Below are 18,686 nucleotides of genomic sequence, written 5' to 3' on the forward strand. Positions count from 1 at the left end.
CTAAAGCTTATTTCAACAGCTTTATTACCGATACCAAGTTATTGTTCATCATTTTAGTTAAAATTTGAGCATTAAAGTGCATCTCAAGTGTTAAACCTGAGATATTTGGCCTTAAATCACCCGCATGAACATTTTACTATCAATAATTCAAACTGCTGGGGAGAGAGCAGTGAGATGCAAAAAAAACATACTTTGGTGTTGGGTGAGCCGTCGATGCGAGGCTTTGTTTAAAAGTTCATCGAAAAATTGCAAACCTCAAATCTTCCTGGAAAAGTCAAGACTCCCCATTCAGTCATGTATTTTAGTTTCTTGGGAGAGCATGTGTTCACGTGTCACCGGTCACCGATGGAATTGTACGAAGGCCGCTTTTGGGCGGCGGCGTGCCCGTTCTCCACGATGGGCTCGCGGTCCTCATCCTGGTCGGACTCTTCACAGCGTGGCAGCTGCAGGAAGGCTGTCAGGCCGTGCAGGTCGGCCATCTTGTGGAAGGCGCGCAGCAGAAGGTACATCATCATCAGGCCAATGAACAGGTAGACTGCAAAGCATGGGTATGAAAAAAAAAATCAAATCAGTTCTTCTGCATGGCCAAACAATACGTTAAAAAATTAATGAACACCAAAAGCTCATGTATGAAATTCACAAAGAGGAAAACTCAAAACTATTTCGCGTCCACTATAATAACCTCGTTTGACAGGGCCTCCTGTCCGACAGCTGTTTGTATTCCACACAAACGGTCAACTTTCCATATCAGCCCTTTAAATCTCAGAATGAAGATGGAAGAAATGTATGCCAAAGGTGACAATAACAAGGTCTGTAATTCCTGATATGAAGGCCACGCGGTCACATGCAAGCAAAAAAAAAAAAAACTCCAACCACAACTCTGCAGCCAATAAATAGTGAAGGATTATAACCAAGAGTGAACAGTGGCTAGGGGATTAGTTCACTTTCTTTTGTCCGGTTTGAAGTATCAGTGACACCCTTAATAAATATCCAAATGAGCTTCAAGCACATGTGACAAAAATCAACCAATGAAAACACAGAACTACCAGTCAAACGGTCCAAACTCCAAAATTTGGTCAATGAAAACACTAAAAACACAAAAAGATAGTGTCTCAGTTCATTTCAATCTCTGCTAGTTCTAACTATCCTATCAGATTTTAAGATCAGTCTTAATTGCTTCAAGGACATTCTACTTGCTGCTAGTCTGTCCTCTCGTATCTGAGAAAGTCCTCAAAGATTCTAGTCACCGGTATTCACATTTGATCTTAATTCTGTCCTAGAGGTTCCTCATCAATTTTAATTCCTTCTTGCTCATACTCTATCTTCTTGGTTTTCCTAGTGTGTGCCATGCTGTTCCAGATTTCGCTAGTCTGCCTTGTCCTAGTAGTCCACACTTCACCGAAAACATGTCAGAATCTGTCCTAGATCACCCCCAAAACTCTAGAGAAACATTTGTCAAGGTCCAGGACATTCTTCAATGTCCTTGAGAAAATCTTAGTTAGTACTCATGGTCCGTCCTAGCTTTACCTCAACTGTCCCAGATCATTTCTAGCGCCTGCTAGTCTAGACTAGTCTGTCCTTGTGACTCTTAGTAGGTCTCGTCTTTGAATAGGACCAAAATCACTACAAACATCTGAGACAGGTTCTGATCTTGTTTTATTGGAAGGATGGGGATTAACCAGGATCTGTTCAAAATATATTCAAAGTCCTTCAAGGTTGACATCAGCGATGTGGATTGATGTGGAAGAGCCGAAGACAACCAATTGACATGTCCTTCGTCATTGTTCAGCTGACTCAATTGGTTGTGGGGAGTCAGACCGACTAATAATAGAATTTATGTGGAGACAAAAAGGCCATTCAGCATGCGCTCTGATAGGTTTTCGGATGCGCAGAAAAGAGCCGCCACCCAGGCGTTCATGTGACGCCATGTCCAGCTCAGAAAAACAAAGCAGCAGCATGAACAGATCAGTCGCTGCGAGAAGCTCATGTACTATAATTGGGTCGTGAATGGCAACACCATTTTTTGTTTGGATAAACACGAGGTTGGGACTGTTGGTCTAGCATAAAAGATAGAACTCAGGTTTATTATTCCAACAAATTTCCTCTTTGCGGGTCTCAATTTTTTTCTAAGCCCAGTCTTTAAAAAAAAAAAAAAAAAAACTTAAGTAAAAAGCTACCACTCATGACCTGGATGGTCCTTTCAGACAAAATTCCACGCCGCTGCAGAGCACCGTGGCCTCATTAAACACTGAGATGAGAAAATGTCCGCTGGTGACATTCTGTTGCCAGACCACTCGGTTGGCATGTCGCAGGCCCGTGCGACGCCAGCTTCCCAGCGGACGTTTCTGGGAATGTGACTGGCCGGCCAGTGTTTCTCTGACTGGTGGGGATTTGGCATTGGTTATATTTTTTTGGGCCACACATCATTTTACAAATTTTGAAGACACATTTTAAAAGTGGTGTCGTGGTTATTTTTTTTTTTTTAACATGAGATTTGGACATCTCAGTCTTTAAATTGTTTTTCTGTGATTGAGTATTAGAGAGGCCATAATTTGACGCAGAAAGGAACTTTGGCACTTTGGCAGGAACTAGATGCTGCAAGTAGCATCAAAGAAGCTTGTTGGAACAATATTGATGAGGAAGGTGGGTGGGGGTGGGATTACTCACCCATGACGGCGACCTGGTAGAGGTTTTTGAAATCCTGATGAGGTCTGGCGGCCGGCACATAATCCCCCAAGCCGATGGTGCACAACGAGATGAAGCAGAAGTAGAAGCCATCCAGAAAGGACCAGTTGCCCTCCACGACGCTGAACACGGCCGCCGGAGCCGCAAACAGACACAGCAGCACCAGCGTCAACAGTGTCAGGAAATGCACAGCGGCCGCCGGACGGGCCTCCAGGCCACAACGTTGGAGTTGGTTGAGGGGGGCCGCCACCAGAGGGTACATCAGCCTCTGCACGCATGCCGTAAGGACAAGCATGGTGAAGGGCACACCCACCAGAGCATACACGATGGAGAAGACTTTGCCCATGTCCGACAGCGGCGTGGTATGACCGTAACCTGCACAACACAAAATATTGACAACAAATGTTGTTTTAACATGATTTTAAGATGACATTTATGAGACTCAAATGCTTGATGACAAGGATTAGGCACTTAAAACAATGACAATGATGGTATTAAGACATTCAATTTTGTGAGTTCCGATATGATGATTCAGACAAGGAATTAATTACATTTTAGTCCATCATTGAACGACCTATTGTGTGAAATTTATTTTGATACAATTTGAATCCAAATGGTATGCAGTACTCGTCTGTAACTAGCAGAGGCACCTTTGATTGATTAGTCAGTGGGCTAAATATTTGAATGAAAGCTACGGGCAATTTAGCTACACCAGGGGGCGCCAAACTAACACTCAAAGATCTCCCACAGGAAGAAAAAAACAATACAAAAAAAAAACAGCCACAAAACCTTTTTGACATCTAAAGTGATTATCAGCCTGTTTGTATTGTAAATAAAATAAAATGTAATTTTACATTACATACACATTTACATACATACATACACTTTGTACATAAAAAAATACTCCTTATGTTCCAAAGTCACAGAGATACACAACAGAAAGATGAAAGAGATACACAACAGAAAGATGAAAGAGCCACATGAGGCTCTGGAGCCATGGGTTGCAGACCCCTGAGGTACGCCAACATTAATAATTCACCAATTAGTCGATCAAGGAAACTTGCATACCAATGGAGCGCAGACTCCACCAAGGCTAAACCGTTAACAGAGACAAACATTCGGCAGAGGGGCACAAAAAAAAAAAAAAACACTCCCAAAAAGCTGTTGGTGTCATCAGTCAGTCTATATGGAAATACAACATTCTGCTCTTGTCTGATAGGTCTAAGCAAGACATCACGTCCAGGTGATTGGAGGTCTCAGGTTCAAACGGCAACATTGACGGAGAAGTTTGAGTCTGGCGCAGCCAAAAAGCACAAAAAGGTCAAGTTCGTTCTCATCAGACTATCAATTACCGTACAAATGTCCAGCTGGGAGCACATTTCCCATTGACATTTTAGCTGACTGGGAACACATTTCCTGGAGGAAACGGTCTGTCCGTCCATGTGTGTTTCGGTTAATAGATTAAATCTGTCCATGCACTAGTTTGTCAGTTCTATACACATCTATTCCCTTATAACAAAGAACTACTCTCATGTTAAACCAACAAGTCTTCTGATTTTCATTATCTATTTACAAAGTAATCTCCCCTATTAACTCCAGTATTGCCTTCAGTGAGAGTGAGAATGTCCCGTCCACTCCCTCTCGCTTATGTTGCATTCAGTGACAATCTGAAATAACAGAACTATTTGAGATGTCATAAAACCGTGTAGCAAGTGTCAATCAATCCATCCAGTCTATGGCATTCAGCGGTAGTTTGAAATGAGATGCTTCTACAACTATTTTATTGTTCCAAATGTCCTTGAATATTTAGTCCAAGTTTAAATTAGAGGTTCAACAACTAATCAGCAACTCATTGATTATCAACATTAACTATGTTGATAACCGATTAGTTGTTCAAAATAATATGAATTTCATCTTCTAAACAGTAAATATTCTCCGATCTCTGTCGTCCTCATCAAAAGCTGACTGATTACCTGTGAATTAAACCAAAATGAAACAAACAAGCTTTTATTTTGAAAACCACAATAAACATTTTTGCCGATGTCTGACATTACAGACCAAACCAGCCACTCAATCACAATTAAGTGACACTTGTGCGTTTTCTGCACTCAAAATTTGAATATATTGATGTTTTTCAATAAAGGAATGGAAATCAAATTCAACGATAAAAAAAGACAGATTAATAAATTAATATAATTGTTGGAGGCTTGCAGCCCTACTTAAAGCAAGTCTATAGTTTTGCTTGCCATCAGTGACTGTCTTTAATGATTAATTAGTCCATCTTCCTCCTAAAACCGTGTCGGGTTGCTGCCTTTTGTGACAGTCTAAAATCATAAATGTCCAAACCTTTCAGCGACAGTCTTAAGTCACATAATTGATTGCTCCAGATATCATGAGCTTCTAGTCTCCCATAATCGACTATAACGAAGTATTGTATTGCCTCCAGGGACAATCTGAAACCACAGAAGCACCGCACGATTAAATGACTGCTTCTAATGTCTACTGCAAGTGTCATCACAACCTTAAAACAAATTTTTTTTTTAAAAAGTCGAGTGCAGCCTTCATCAATGGTCTGAAATCACAGAAATCCAAACAAAATTGATTGTTCCAAAATATCCCATCTCAAGCCTTGTGTTGCCTTCAATAACCGTGTGAAATCACAGAACTCTGAAGTTTATTGTCCAAAATGCACCATGTGGAGTTCAATTACTATCCATCTATCCGAGTCAGATAATATCTCACCCTAAATGAAAACAAATTAACGCGCTAATTTAAGCAGTCGAAGGACTATCGAGTCCGAAGGTTTAATTAGTTCCAGCGGTAGAGCGTTATCAGATCCATTTTCTTTGGCATTTTGAAACGAAAACACACACGTGGCTAAATGCGGTCAAAATGGAGCGATATCCTCGAAGGTACTTGACGAATGGTTGAGGTTTTCCAGATGTCGAGATCGAGTTAAAATGAGGCGGCTAGAAGTTTAAAAAAAAGTTTGCCTGACTCACCCACAGTGGTGACCAGTGTGTTGGCAAAGAACATGGCCGAGGTCAAGTCCCAGTTGGACGCGTCGGAGGAGGAGTTCGGGAAGAACGCCACGCCGTACCTGTTGGCCGCCAACACCTGGCCCACGAAGTGATCCAGGGCGGCGGCGGTCACGCAGCTCTGATTGAGAAAACGCCGCTTCAGGACGTCCACGTCCTGGCGGAGCTGCTCCTCAACGGGCCGCTCGAGGCTGGAGAAGACGAGCCCGCCGAACAAGAGGTAGATGACGTAGAAGAGGACGAAGCCGATGAGGAGCAGCCACGACCTGCCCAGGGGATTCATGTCTGTCGCCAAACCGGGACGGAGACACACCAACCTCCCCAAAGGAACTTTGAGGGGGCCGAGCCGCGGCAGCGACGCCCTCCTCCTCTTCCTCCACCTCCTCACCCCGGGGAGGAGGAGGGGTTCGTCCGGGAGTTTCATCCTGGATCCTGGATCCACGGTATCACATGATCACGTTACACAATCGACAAACCCGAAAAAAAAATAAATTCGAACAGTCTTTGTCCACGTTCGTATGAAAAACAACGACTCGACCGAGGGGCAAAACCACATTTGTTTGTTTTTGTGTTTTGCCACAAAGTGAAAACTTCATTAGGTACACATGAACCATCAAATCAAAAGCGGTGTAATCACGGTGTCAATCAAAACCAAGATAATACTATTTACTTTTGATTGACGCTGTATTAATTTAACTGTATTTTATTTTTTAAAAATCTATCTATCTATCTAGTGTGCCCTCCCAAAAAAAAAAATATACATATACTCAACAGAAACATTTTTTTTTGTTTTTCACAAAAGTGCCTATCCGATATGTCATTATCTACACCTGCGAGCGATTTAATCACAAAGTCAGTCAAAACCAAGATGTTCACTTATGATTGACAATCTCTTAAATGTATTAACAAACGTGGACATCGAACACTTCATTAGGTAAACCAGCACCTTGTACTTTTAGGTCCAAGAACCTTGAAGTGCAAAAGCCCTCTTGGGAAACTTGTTTTGATATAATCAGAGGTGCCGAATCCAGGTCCAGAAAGTAAAACCCATACCACATTTTGGTGGTAGCCACAGGTGCTTTTACTCAACGAGCAGGTAAACGAGATTTTGAGTAGAAGCACCTGTGGCTAAAGCCAAACTGTGGCAGGGTTTTTATGTATTTATTTTTATTTTTTTGCAAACTCTTAATCCAAGCCTGTGTGGGTTTTCTCCCGGTACTCCGGTTTCCTCCCTAGTGCCAAAAACATTCACGGTAGGGTAATTGAGGACTCTAAATTGTCCTTAAGTATGATTCTGAGTCGGAATGCTTGTTTGTCTATGTGTGCCCTGCGTTTGACTGGTTTGAACGTTATGGGTCCTTGAGACATTTTCATGAGAGATTTTTGTTTCATTTCCCTCCTATTTATTTCGTGTTACTCTGTGAGACAAGTTTCAAAATGTCATCTGGCATACCTAATTATGTTTCCGAAGATCTTAACACTAAAATGCACAGAAAATTTGATGCGACTCATATCCGACTTTTTTTTTTTTTTGTGCTCAAAGACCATTTATCTGACGCATTCTGACAAATCCATTTGAACGCATGCAGTTGCTTTCTTGTGACTGGCACACATGACAAAGATGTCAATCCATTTGATATTGCTGTTTTCCACTCTGATTGAACTTGGGATCACATGAGCGTTCGTTCATACGTCTCTTGTTTGCCTAACTTGTGTTTTCTCTCTTGGTGTGTTCTTTTTATGCAACCTTGTTTTGCTTCCTCTGTAGCTTAAAGCGCTTCTCTTCATCCTGCTGCTGAGCTGACTCAGCAAATCTTGCGCTTAACTGTTTCCTCGCAGCTCAAAGGAGGAGAAAAATAAAACACTTTGACTAGAAGTGATTAGCAGGGAGATGAGGGAAAAAAAGGCCACCTAGCTATAGCGCGGCCTTAGCATCCATGTGTGAGAAACAATCTCTGAACAAAGATGTTATGAATAGCCTGTCATTTCTAACTGTATTTACGGGACACTTTATTTTCAATCAAGTTGTAGCGAAAGATTATAAAAGATAAATAACTTTGTCCCCTGTTTTTTTTTTAAATCACTCATAAATGACCTTTAAACAGGGAGGTGAAGACTTTTCATATCCATTGTATATTGCTGCTAACTATTATTGCTGCTGAACTAAAAAAGAATAATTGTGATTAGTTCCTTCCACTTATGTATAGAAAGTCTCATTTCACATTGTTATCACTTCTGACTCAATGTTCCCTCTAATTCTTCATGCATCTGAGCATTCAGAAAGACTCCCTGAGCATCCCTTGGACCACAGTGTGCAACATCAAACATGCACATGGCGGCCAAACTATGTTACAAAAACATTCAAACTGTCTACATATGAAAACAGAACAAATCATTGACTAGAGATTTGTGATAAAATCAGCCTTACATAAAAAAAAAAAAACAACCATTATAATTCTATTCAGACTTAATAAATTATTCTTAAAATGATGAGGGAACATTGCTTTTTAGTGACTTTGACACGTGAATCCTATTCAAACAAATGAGCAGAGCTGAGCACTTGACCTTTTTTTGCCTGTCAGTCCCACCGCCCTCTGGCCGCTATCTCGGTACCGTTCCGGCCTCGACCCTCCGGCCTTATTCATAAAAATAAAAATTGTCGGCCCCTGACCCTGTTCAGTTTCGTTAGTCATTTTCAATCTCAGCCTTCAGTCCCTGAAGGCAACACCGGCATGATTAAATAACGTTTTCAACAGTTTCTTTCATAATGCTTATAAAGGAATTTATTTCAGACTCTCATGAAGGTAGCATTAGACAGAGAGACAGATACAGATATAGATTTCTTAAATTGACTTCATATTTGTAACCACTACTCAAACATTCTATATGGAAACCTGTTGAGACTGTCAAGCTAGTTAGCTAGCTAGCTAGATGGATATGATAGCTCTGACAGATAAATGTTATACCGATAATGTACATGTGCAAAGATGGATAAGTGGATGGATGTTAATCATATTTTGCATGAAAAAATTATTTCAGACTGCCCTTGAAGCCAAGACTAAATTTACAGTGGAAGCTGTTTTTCTTGGCTGTTTACTTAGGTTGACCCCTGCAAGCCTCATTGACTCTTTCTCAGTGGTCTTGTGAGTCCATGTTAGTGGCCAAAGCTCTGTTTTCCACTATAAAAGAGTTGGCCCTCATTAAACAGGTCTGACTTGAATTAGATTTTAAATGTCATCTGATCAGTAAGACGCAGAGCATGTGACAAGGAAGCAGGATCAATTTATTGATTATCTGGTGAAGGCCTTCCTCATTGCAGTGAAAATCGCGATGATACAGACAGCAGGACAACACAAACAAACCAGTGAGAGACCATCCACTCCACAAAGTAAACATAACACATTCCCATAGCAACACACTTTGATTGACAGCATGGAAACGTCGGAACACAGCCAATGGAGATTGAGTCCACATAGGAAGCTACGCAACTTCGTGCTTGGCCCATCTTATAAACATGGAATAGCAACAACCCCCCACTCCCCAAAAAAAACAAAAAAAAAACAAAAAACCATGGCATTGTATAAACACATGACACGGAACCATCATGTAAGTACTCTTCAGCGCCATCTACTGGTGACCAATGAGGGTTGACCATTGGAGCAGGCATGTTATCATCAATTGACTGACTTGTATCGCAGTGTTTTTATTTTCCAAAACAAAAAATGGTGGTTGCACGCATGAAAAAATCCACAGAAAAGACTATAATCAATCTCCTATCTGGAATCTGGGGAGTCTTGTATTATTCCTTTTTTTTTAAATGGTGGGGAAAACAAGATAAACACTTAGTGAAACGATGAGATGTGAAGAATTAAGGCTCTGCAGGACTTTGCGGCTGTCCTACATCCAACAACAATCTGCCAGATTGAATCCCCTTTCAAGCCACTGGGAAATCTTATATTTGTGTTTTTCAAATATGCAAAATGATGGTTGTGATTCACATAAAAAAATAAAATTAAAAATCCACTTCCTGAAAAGGTAAGAAAAAGTAAGATGCAGAAATTTCTGGCCTTGTCCTACACGTGACAGCAATCTCCCTTACTTTACATATGCATCGACTATTGGGAAGCTAAATAGTGTCAAATAAAACTTGTTTTTGTACAAGTATTCAGTGTCACAAAAAGAAAAAGTGAACCTTCAAAATCAGACCAGAAACATTAAATAAGCTGCTGGAATTTCTGGCAAGTAGTGGCCCACATCTGGCAACAATCTCCTCGTCGGTGCTGTGGGTTCCAGAATCAAAAAAAATAAATGAAATAGGAAAATGGTGGCTGTGGTTTGAATATAAAAAATCCACTTGCTGAAAAGATGAGAGGAGTTGCAGTGATCATTGTCTGATTTACGTGTGATAATAATCTGATGCATTAAAATAAAACTTAATTGTATTCAAATGTAACAAAAACACTAACAGTGCAAAAATGGGAAGAAATGTGGCATCATGAAAAGCAGTGTTACAAGCTACAGTCATTTTAGCGAGTAGTGTATGTGACCTACACGTGCCAGCAATCACCTGGATTCTTGTAATTCAGTTTAAAAACAAAATGTTGGAGCGTAACGGAATTATACACTTACTGAAAAGACGAGAAGAACAAAGGCGGAACAGGAATTTCTGTGACGAGCTGCCATATTCTTCATACGCTTTAACTATGGTGAAGCTTAACAGTGTAAAATTGATTTGTTACCTAAAAATTAACTGAAAAAGTGAGAAGAAACGTGACAACAATGAAAGCTGCAGCAATTTCTGGCAAGTAGTGGCTGCGTCCTACACATGATTTTTCATGTGTGTTGTGAATCTGTTAAAAGTGTGCGCTTCTCACCTAAAAATTGACTTTGGGTTTTTATGGGTCAAAACCCACGACAAACCGTATTGAATTAAAAAATAAGTAAAAGTAAAGAGGGGAGTCTGTGCCGTCAGCAGGTTAAAAAAAACAACTGGATGTCAACCAGATGTCACCGTTAGTCCAGGCCGCTCCTGTTGTAGTCACACGACAGCCGCCGCTTGGCCACCGGATTGAGAGCGTACCGATTGGGTGAATGCAGTCCGGGCGAGGGGCGCCGATTCACCCACCGATTGGTGGCATGGCTCTCCTGTAATGAGAACGTCAATCAAAAGTCAATTGATTAGTCAATTAACCTGCCTGAAAAATGTCAATTTGCCTTTTTTTCCCTTCCGTATTAATACATTACTAGATAAATAAAAATGTTGCCGACGATGGTAGATTTTTCTCTCGGTTGTATTAAGTCAAAATTAAGTCTCAATAATCAACCTCAAAATTCTCGTATCTGTGGGGCCTCTGAAAATTTGAATAATTGACAGAAAAATGCTATTCTTTGAAACTGTACTGGGAATTTGAACAAAACAAAAATCAATTTCTTGGTATGTGCTGTAAGTACAGCCGCATAGCTGAGACAACAATATCTCAGGTGTTTATTTTGACTTCCACGCTCAGTTATTTTTTTTTTATAATTGCGTTGTACAGGTAATAGGACATATTAATAGTGGAAAATTTTTTGAAATGATTTATCTCCAGCTATTTTTTTTTATATATACAGGAGCAACCTTGCAATGAATATGGAGTGTTTAGTGCGTCGATTTTTATATATAGTGCAGGTGTGCACACTTACGCCGTTGGGCTGCTCCATGTGTAATGAGCTCAGAAGAAGACCTCGGGACACGCTGGCACCACCGCTACCTCGCTTGTACTTGTGGACGGTCATTTTACTGATGTCGTGGAACCTGGCCAACAGCCTAAAGAGTCCACCATAAAAGTAATTATTTGTCATGAACAAATTGTCATTAAAAGTGACATTGAACACCACCTAGTGGAGGGTTGCCAAACTGTGCTTCATTAGAAAGAGTCCTGTTAGTAAAATGTGTTTACTTGACATTGTTTATTCATTTACCTAATTAAAAATGTATTAATTGAGTTATTGTAAATAAAAAAATACAAATATTCAAATATTGTATTTTTTAAATGTCATTATATACTTGGTTGTTTTAATTATAAATGAAAAAATATTTGGTTATTAAAATCAAATGATAAAATACATTAAAATACAGTAAAATTGACAATTTTACCTTTGTGTGTTAGGTGAATAATTTCATAATTATAATTCTTTAAAAAATATTATATTTTACATCAAATAAAGATTTGTATTTTTAACTCAGATAATACATTAGATGATGATTTATTGCAATACTGTTATTATAAATATCAAAATAAAAAACTGAGAATAAATTACTCTTTAAAATTTTACCTCAGCCCTCCATGCCATTTTTTTTAATGTTGCAGTTCACTTATGGCCACACGATGGCATTATTTCCATCAACGTGAACAAATTCAAACACCCAAGTTTGACTGACCGGTGCTCCTGACTGCTTCCTCCTTCCAGGAGCTCTGTCAAAGTGGGGATGTTGTCAGCAGGAGGATGTGGGGCCGAGGTGGGCAGTGAAGGGAAGGCCGAGGCAAAGAGAAGACCCTGCAAGAGGGAGAGACCACATCAGGTTTACGGTGGTAGACTGCTTGTTGCAAGGAAATTTAGAACATGTATAAATTTTGATCGGTTTAAGGTAGTGACCTGCAACTGTCAGCCTCATGACTGGAGTGCATTAGATATTATTTGAGAGTGTCATAGGAATAGTGTGGAATTGAACTGAGAACAGGTTATGCGAATGGTCACCATGAAGAGGCAACCTTCTTACCAGTTCATGATTGATGATGTCTGCCCTTTCCTCGCCAGGCCACCACTGTCCCACCGCATCCCGACCCTCGTCCCACACGTCCTGAGGAAAGGCCGCCCAAGCATCTGCACTTCCCATCCAGGTGGGCTCGGAGTCACACGACTCCCCGGAGACCTCACTGCTCCCGAACGCTGTTGAAAGCACACAAACATTACAATGTTGAAAAGGGAAATTTGTCCGTTTGCTGGAACAACTGGAGCTGTCCCAATACCTTAGTCCATAACGGTCTTAAAAACAGAAGCATAACTCTTTGAAACAACAGTGGCTAATCCCGAGCAATAATTCCAAAAATGTAATTAGGCGGATCACAGGAGAGGAAGTAAATGTGAATAATCCAACAGCTCAGCGTCATGGTCTGACCTCGCCTGGAATCTTTTTCACATGTAAATATCAAACACATGGGAAGATTTGAAATAAATATGGGGAATGTAGATAAGAAAAAAAAATGTCAGAGAGAAATATATTTTGATTTCTATTTGACACCTCTCTCCATTTTTGGCCCAACTCTTATACTCTCATTGGCTGGTGTAAACATGCACTAAAAGTTGTGTAAACTCACCCACTGAGCTCCCAAAAGGCACCGGGATAGAAACGGAAACACCCTGGCTGCACTCTTCTCCTCCCTCCGCTTGCATGAACCCGCCAAACTCATCTTCTTTGCCCTCCTTCTCTTCCTCTTGTTTTCTGTCCTGGCTCTCCAGCTCTATCCCGTCTTGGCCTCTTTTTTCCACTTCTTCTGCCTCGGCGTAGGGCTGACTGGTTGCCATGGTGCCCGAGCTGGGCAGGGCGGGGGTGGGATTATTCAGGCAGGGACCAGCGGGAGTTAGCATGCATCCTTGTGCAAACTCCTTTGGCATCCAATCAGCTTCTTTCCCCTCCACATTGTCCACTTTGAAGTTTTTTCTTGAGGAAGAAAAGGAAAAAGATTCACTTGTTGTGTTGGTCACATTGTCCGGGTGCGGCCCGCTGTTCCTGAGTGGTGTCCCACCCTCATCTTTTGCTTGGCCAGAGCTGCCCCCTGTGGGATAGGAGTCCTCAACGCATGTGCTTGTGGCTGTGATGTCATCAAACGGCGTCTGGATGGTACTGTTTTCCTCATCTGGTGTCTTTTTTATGTTTATGGAGTCTTTGCCGCACGTATATTCCGAGGAATAGTGAGAAGATTCCAGGTCCGGGTTGGGCCCCAACAAAATAGATGGATCATCCTGGCAGGGAGCCTTCCTCTCCTCGTCCTCCTCTGCATTCTCTTCCCACTCCCTCTTCGTTCCTGTTATCTCCCCACTCAAAGTGCCTTGTTTCCTCGCACTTTCCTCTTTGGAAACATTTTGAAGGCTCCTTCGCAGCTCTCGGCTTTTCTGACAGAGTCCCCCTTTGGGACTTGCGAGGATCTCCGGACTGACTTTGTGTGGTTCTTCCTGTTTCTCTGTGACTTCCTCGTCAGTAGGTCTTTTGTCTTGGCAGGCTGCATGACTGGACTTCCTCTCACTTTCCTCATGGAGATAATTTTGAAAGCATCGAGGACTCGCACTCAAGCCTTGGCTTTTGCGACGGATGCTCTCATCGGGACCATCCCAGCAAACCAGGTCCAGCTTGTTTTCCCATTCTTGCTTCTCTGTGGCATCCTCATTTGGAAGTCTTTTGTCTTGGCTGGCCACGTGACTGGACTTCCCCAGACTTTGCTCGTTCTGGATGCATCGAGGACTCTCACATTGTCCACAGCCTTTCTGACAGTCTCCCTCGTCTGGACTGGTGACGCATTGCGGCTCCACTTTGTGTGGCTCTTCCTGTTTCTCAGCAACTTCCTCCACAGGAATTCTTTTGTTGTGGCCGGCTTCGTGCGTGGCCTTCTTCTGGCTCTCCTCGTTAGATAGATTTTGATGGAATCCAGGATTTCCACTGGGTCCTCTGCTTTTCTGACAGGCTGCACCCTCAGGACTGACAACACAGTCCAGACAAATTTTATCTTGCTCCTCCTGCTTCACTTTGACTTCCTCATCAAGTGTTTTGTTGTCTTCGCTGTCAGTGAGACTGGACTTCCTCTTAATTCCTTCATTTGACGAATTCTGAAGGCATTCCGGAGACCCACCTGGTCCTCTGTGTTCCTGACAGACTTTTCCTTTGGGACTGGCGAGGCGATGCAGACCGGTTTTGCCTTGTTTTTCCTGTTTCTCTGTGACTTCCACATCAGGATGTCTTTTCTCTCGGGCAACCGGGTGAGTGGACTTTCTCCATCTGCGGCCTGACCGGACTCGAACTCGGCTCGCCGCAGTCTGAGTTTGGAGAGCAGAAACGTCCCGCCGCCCAGTACTGATACCAGACTTCCCTCTGAGCCACCCTCCAGCCCCACTTGTCTCGCCAGATGTGGAGTACAACCAACCACCTTTATCATTCCGCAGAAAGAGGCACTGGGTCTGTGTCTTCCCGTGACCTTCGGATGTCTTCAGAGTGGCCACCGTCACCAGGGAGCCCACCGTGGCCTGGGGAAGGCCGTAACCGGAAGACCAAGCCCCACTCAAGTGCACATCTGCCGGCCTGGGACAACAAGCCCTCCGACCTGTAGGGGGTGTCACTGGTGCTCGCCCGCCGCTCGGTGTGGTGGTGCCCTTCTGACGGTTCTTGGAGCACAGTGCCCAAGCTCGCAAGCCCCGGATCAGCGGTAGGTCGGCCAGGCCGAGCTCCAGCCTGCTGGGGAGTGGCTGGGAGCCCGAGGAGCACTTCAGGGTCGCCTCGCCGGGTGACGCTTTCAGGCAGGGGTAGTTGTTGTTGTTGTTGTGCTGCAACATGGCGCTCCACGTAAGCCTCATCTAGAGAGGCTTTTGCTTCGTTTTATAATCGCAATACGTATAAAAGATGCTCTCGAGCAAGAAGTCATTCAAATAGTCTCTAAAGGGGGCAGCATCGCTTAGAAAATTTTGTCCAACAAACATGCAATAAGGACGCCTCTGCGTGGCCCCCAGTGGTCCTCCTGGTAACGACACCCAGAAGATAACAGGAAGTTTATATGGATGAGTTCAAGCTCCACGTCATTCTTGACCACTTCTATGAAAAACCTAAAGAGAAAAAACATTAAAAAAACATATTTACTTGAATATATTCTTTAGAAAATAATCAAACAATTTAGTATATAAACAAATAAAGAGAGAAAACATTTAGATTTACACAAATATACCATTTATTTTGAGAATAAAGTTTAACATTGAAAGAAATCATATATATTTTTTAGAAAAACATCTTATTTTTGACAAAATATTTTGGAGTTTTTGAGAAAAAAGTAATAGATTCTCAACAAAAAAAGTCGAGTTTTGAGATTTGTATTGTGTGTCATTAGATGAAATGCAGTCAACAACCATGTCTTGGTTTTAATGCTTATCCTCATTTGGGGGTCACTAGTGAGCTGGAGCCTATCCCAGATGACTTTTTGGCAAGCACACCCCGGACTGGTTGCCAGCCAATTGCACGGCACATACAGACAAAACCAACAGTCATAATCACACAATTTCAATGATACTCACATGCATATTTTTGGAACGGAGAGTACAATACCACAACTCCATGCAGGAAGCCCTACGCCAATATTCGAACCCAGAACCTCAAAACTGTGTCGCAGACAGACCAACTACTCTTAAACCGTGCTGCTTATTTTGACCCTTTTGCAATTCAAATGGCATCATGTAATGAACTGGGCCAACCAAAAGGGAACATTATCGCTACATTACAAGTGTTTTTGATACATAGCCTGTTTTGGAAGAAGTGAGTTTAGTTCAGATGAGGAGTTGAATAAAAAAGCAATCTCGCTATAGGATGGCCCTTGTGTGCCTGAAGAGGCCAAAGTGACGCAATAGTCGTTCGTGGGCAGTCACGTTCGTTCGTATCCAAGCGTGCGCGTCACTTACGTCATGGGGCCAGCGTTAAAAAAAATTTATACAAATATTTCTCACCCAATTCGATGACTAAATTGTCCCCTCTATGTCTCTCTCTCGTAATTACAGACGCAGGATAAACGTCCTTGTTCAGCATTCTAATCCTCGCTGTGGGCCTTGATGATCCACCGAATGTTCGTCCGGTCCAAGATGGCTTAAAATAGACACGACCACACCACAAAGGCGTCCTTCCTCCTCGCCCTCAGCCTCCCTCAGCATCGTCAGCCTCTCCCCTCCAGCGGCACCAGCACCAGTAGCAGTAGCAGCACCACTGCGGCCATTACGCGTCATCTGCGACACGCGTTGCATGCGAGCAACCGCATCATCACCGCAGCTCGCCTTCACACACTCGCAAGCCCAGCCAGCCTCCTCTGTGTAGCCTAGGACGGCCCACCAGCCCCTAGTGGCGAGGGCTGCAGGCGAATATGGCAAGCCCATCGAGCTGTCATTCAAGAAGGGGAGCTAGAGGGGGGCGGGGTGTGAGTCAAAATGTCATGGAATGCTTATTATAAATAACAATTACATGTCTGAATGTTGGTCAATGAGCTGTGGTACGCTACCAACAAATTTTCAAGTTACGCTGCTAAAGATTGCTAAAAGTTGCCAAATAAATATAATACAATACAATACATGACGATATTTACATCATTGCGTAAATTAGTGGACGAAAAGGTTGCGCTGTGGCACGTTTCTCGTCGTAAAGTTGCCCGTTTTATTACGTAAGTCAATTTTGCCTAAAAATAAAATTAATATATTTTTTACTTTATTATTCCATCTCATAGAATCTAAAATAAAACCCCATCCATTCATCCATCCATATTTACATTACATTTGCATTAAACAAAATGAATTGGTGCTTTTTGTAGAAGTGGAAGTTCAACTGGCAACAAATGTGCCAATTGAAAACATGCCCCCCCACACACAAACACAAAATCTAGAATAAAAGGTGATATTCATTTTGAATTTATAAGCTTAGCTTTTCTAATTTAATCACACGCCCGCGACCCTCGTGAAGATAAGCGGCTTGCATAATGGATGGAATTTAATCAGAATTACATTACAATGTGCAAGTTTGATATTCTTGGTGTGGCTGTATATTTGTACGTTGTTGTTTTTGTGTTGTTTGTGCATGCCTGGACCTCGAGTCTGTAATGAAGCACTTCTTTTTAAAATACATTTTTTGGGAAAATAGTTGCTACTAGCAACCTACGCTATGGGGTTGGGTAGGGTAGTCCATACAGTTGCTAATCTAGCAACAAAAGTGCTGAATTGGCCTCAAATAAGGCGGAGCCCACTGCCCAATGAATGTCGCTCAAAGAAAGAAAAAAATACGAGATGAAACGCAATTGAGTCAAATGTATTTCATTAGAAACCAATGTTTATATGAATAAATGAAGGTGAAATACGTTTAGATATTAATTACTGAAACAATTAAGAGCGCGCCTTTCTCCATTTCCATCCGTTTATTTCGACAGTTCGATACATCCATTGTGCAGCGATCTATTGTCTGTGCCTTGAATTCAGTAGCCACGGAGTTGTCACTCAAAGAGCGTAAAAAAAAGGTACCGAAACCGTGGTTTAAATTCTATATTAATGTTTATTGTAAATAATGAAAATCGTCTGACCGCTTTTTCTCAATCCATTGTGCAACGATCTATTGGCAGTGCCTTTGCTTCGGGAGGGGCGCGAAGCATTGATTGACGATGGTTGCCAAGTTAAGTTCTTCCTTCTTCGTTTTCACATTTAAAAGGTACTTAATGAATATAATACACCATAATTTCAATTATTCAATTGTATCAAATTGTGTGTGTTCTGAAATAGACGTGTACGTTGAGTTTATGACAAGCTGGTATTTTCTAGCTATGCTAATGCTAATTGTTGAACAAAATCTTACATAACCCTAACCCTTGGGTGCTCCCTTTGAATTCTGCCTGGTAACAAGAGCCAGAGGAATTCTGTTGATCCACGGCGTCTGGGAGCTACTTAAATGTTTATTTAATTTTTGTGTTGAATCACAATTGAGTTGTGTAGCAGCTTGTTACACTCTCATTGGAACAAAGATGCTGTAATGGGGTAGGAAGACTAGTCAATTACCTTGGGCCTCGAGCTGGAAAGGGCCCCCCAGGACTGCTCTGACATTGGTCCTTTTGTCAATGACAAAATGACTGAGCTTTTAGACATGTAATGTCGATGCATTGGGAAAAAAAAACCGCACAGGTCCCTCACTGCCTAGTGTGTTTAGAG

At 42.0% G+C, this 18,686-nt stretch overlaps 2 protein-coding genes and 1 long non-coding RNA gene across 4 annotated transcripts; 1 reads left to right on the forward strand and 2 right to left on the reverse strand.

Annotated features, from left to right (window-relative positions):
- Nucleotides 1–7: 7 nt before the first annotated feature.
- On the reverse strand, nucleotides 8–6,787 carry kcnk6 (potassium channel, subfamily K, member 6). The gene is made up of 4 exons (XM_088301341.1): nucleotides 6,670–6,787; nucleotides 5,688–6,155; nucleotides 2,668–3,060; nucleotides 8–535 (listed from the first exon to the last, which is right to left on the reverse strand). The coding sequence occupies exons 1-4, from the start codon at nucleotides 6,779–6,781 to the stop codon at nucleotides 333–335; spliced, it is 1,176 nt and encodes a 391-aa protein (XP_088157467.1). The 5' UTR covers nucleotides 6,782–6,787; the 3' UTR covers nucleotides 8–332.
- A 54-nt stretch (nucleotides 6,788–6,841) lies between these two features.
- On the forward strand, nucleotides 6,842–16,974 carry LOC148333436 (uncharacterized). The gene is made up of 4 exons (XR_015844297.1): nucleotides 6,842–6,976; nucleotides 12,174–12,292; nucleotides 12,522–12,604; nucleotides 16,512–16,974. It is a non-coding gene; the product is annotated as an uncharacterized LOC148333436 (long non-coding RNA).
- Nucleotides 8,986–16,874, reverse strand: LOC148333437 (uncharacterized). Of its 2 annotated transcripts, none has more exons than XM_088301336.1 (6): nucleotides 16,461–16,874; nucleotides 13,082–15,572; nucleotides 12,484–12,653; nucleotides 12,145–12,260; nucleotides 11,406–11,529; nucleotides 8,986–10,868 (listed from the first exon to the last, which is right to left on the reverse strand). In XM_088301336.1, exons 2-6 carry the CDS (start codon nucleotides 15,324–15,326, stop codon nucleotides 10,737–10,739), a joined length of 2,787 nt encoding a protein of 928 aa, XP_088157462.1. In that variant the 5' UTR covers nucleotides 15,327–15,572; nucleotides 16,461–16,874; the 3' UTR covers nucleotides 8,986–10,736. The 2 variants fall into 2 exon arrangements, with proteins under 2 accessions (XP_088157462.1, XP_088157463.1); XM_088301337.1 differs by having other exon boundaries at nucleotides 16,035–16,874.
- Nucleotides 16,975–18,686: the final 1,712 nt, after the last annotated feature.

Source organism: Idiotropiscis lumnitzeri, chromosome 7, assembly GCF_059441095.1.
Source record: "Idiotropiscis lumnitzeri isolate Australia: NSW breed Sydney's pygmy pipehorse chromosome 7, RoL_Ilum_1.0, whole genome shotgun sequence".
Taxonomy (NCBI): Eukaryota; Metazoa; Chordata; class Actinopteri; order Syngnathiformes; family Syngnathidae; genus Idiotropiscis; species Idiotropiscis lumnitzeri.

Excerpts from the sequence above, each read along its gene's own strand:
- LOC148333437 (XM_088301336.1), bottom strand. The coding sequence starts at position 15,326 with ATGAGGCTTACGTGGAGCGCCATGTTGCAGCACAACAACAACAACAAC. Across the intron at positions 12,654-13,081 it reads GCCTTTTGGGAGCTCAGTGG|CGTTCGGGAGCAGTGAGGTC; the intron begins GTGAGTTTACAC and ends TGCTTTCAACAG. Across the intron at positions 12,261-12,483 it reads ACATCATCAATCATGAACTG|GGTCTTCTCTTTGCCTCGGC; the intron begins GTAAGAAGGTTG and ends TCCCTCTTGCAG.
- kcnk6 (XM_088301341.1), bottom strand. The coding sequence starts at position 6,781 with ATGTGGTATGGGTTTTACTTTCTGGACCTGGATTCGGCACCTCTGATT. Across the intron at positions 6,156-6,669 it reads CTTGGACCTAAAAGTACAAG|GATCCAGGATGAAACTCCCG; the intron begins GTGCTGGTTTAC and ends CCGTGGATCCAG. Across the intron at positions 3,061-5,687 it reads CACACTGGTCACCACTGTGG|GTTACGGTCATACCACGCCG; the intron begins GTGAGTCAGGCA and ends TGTGTTGTGCAG.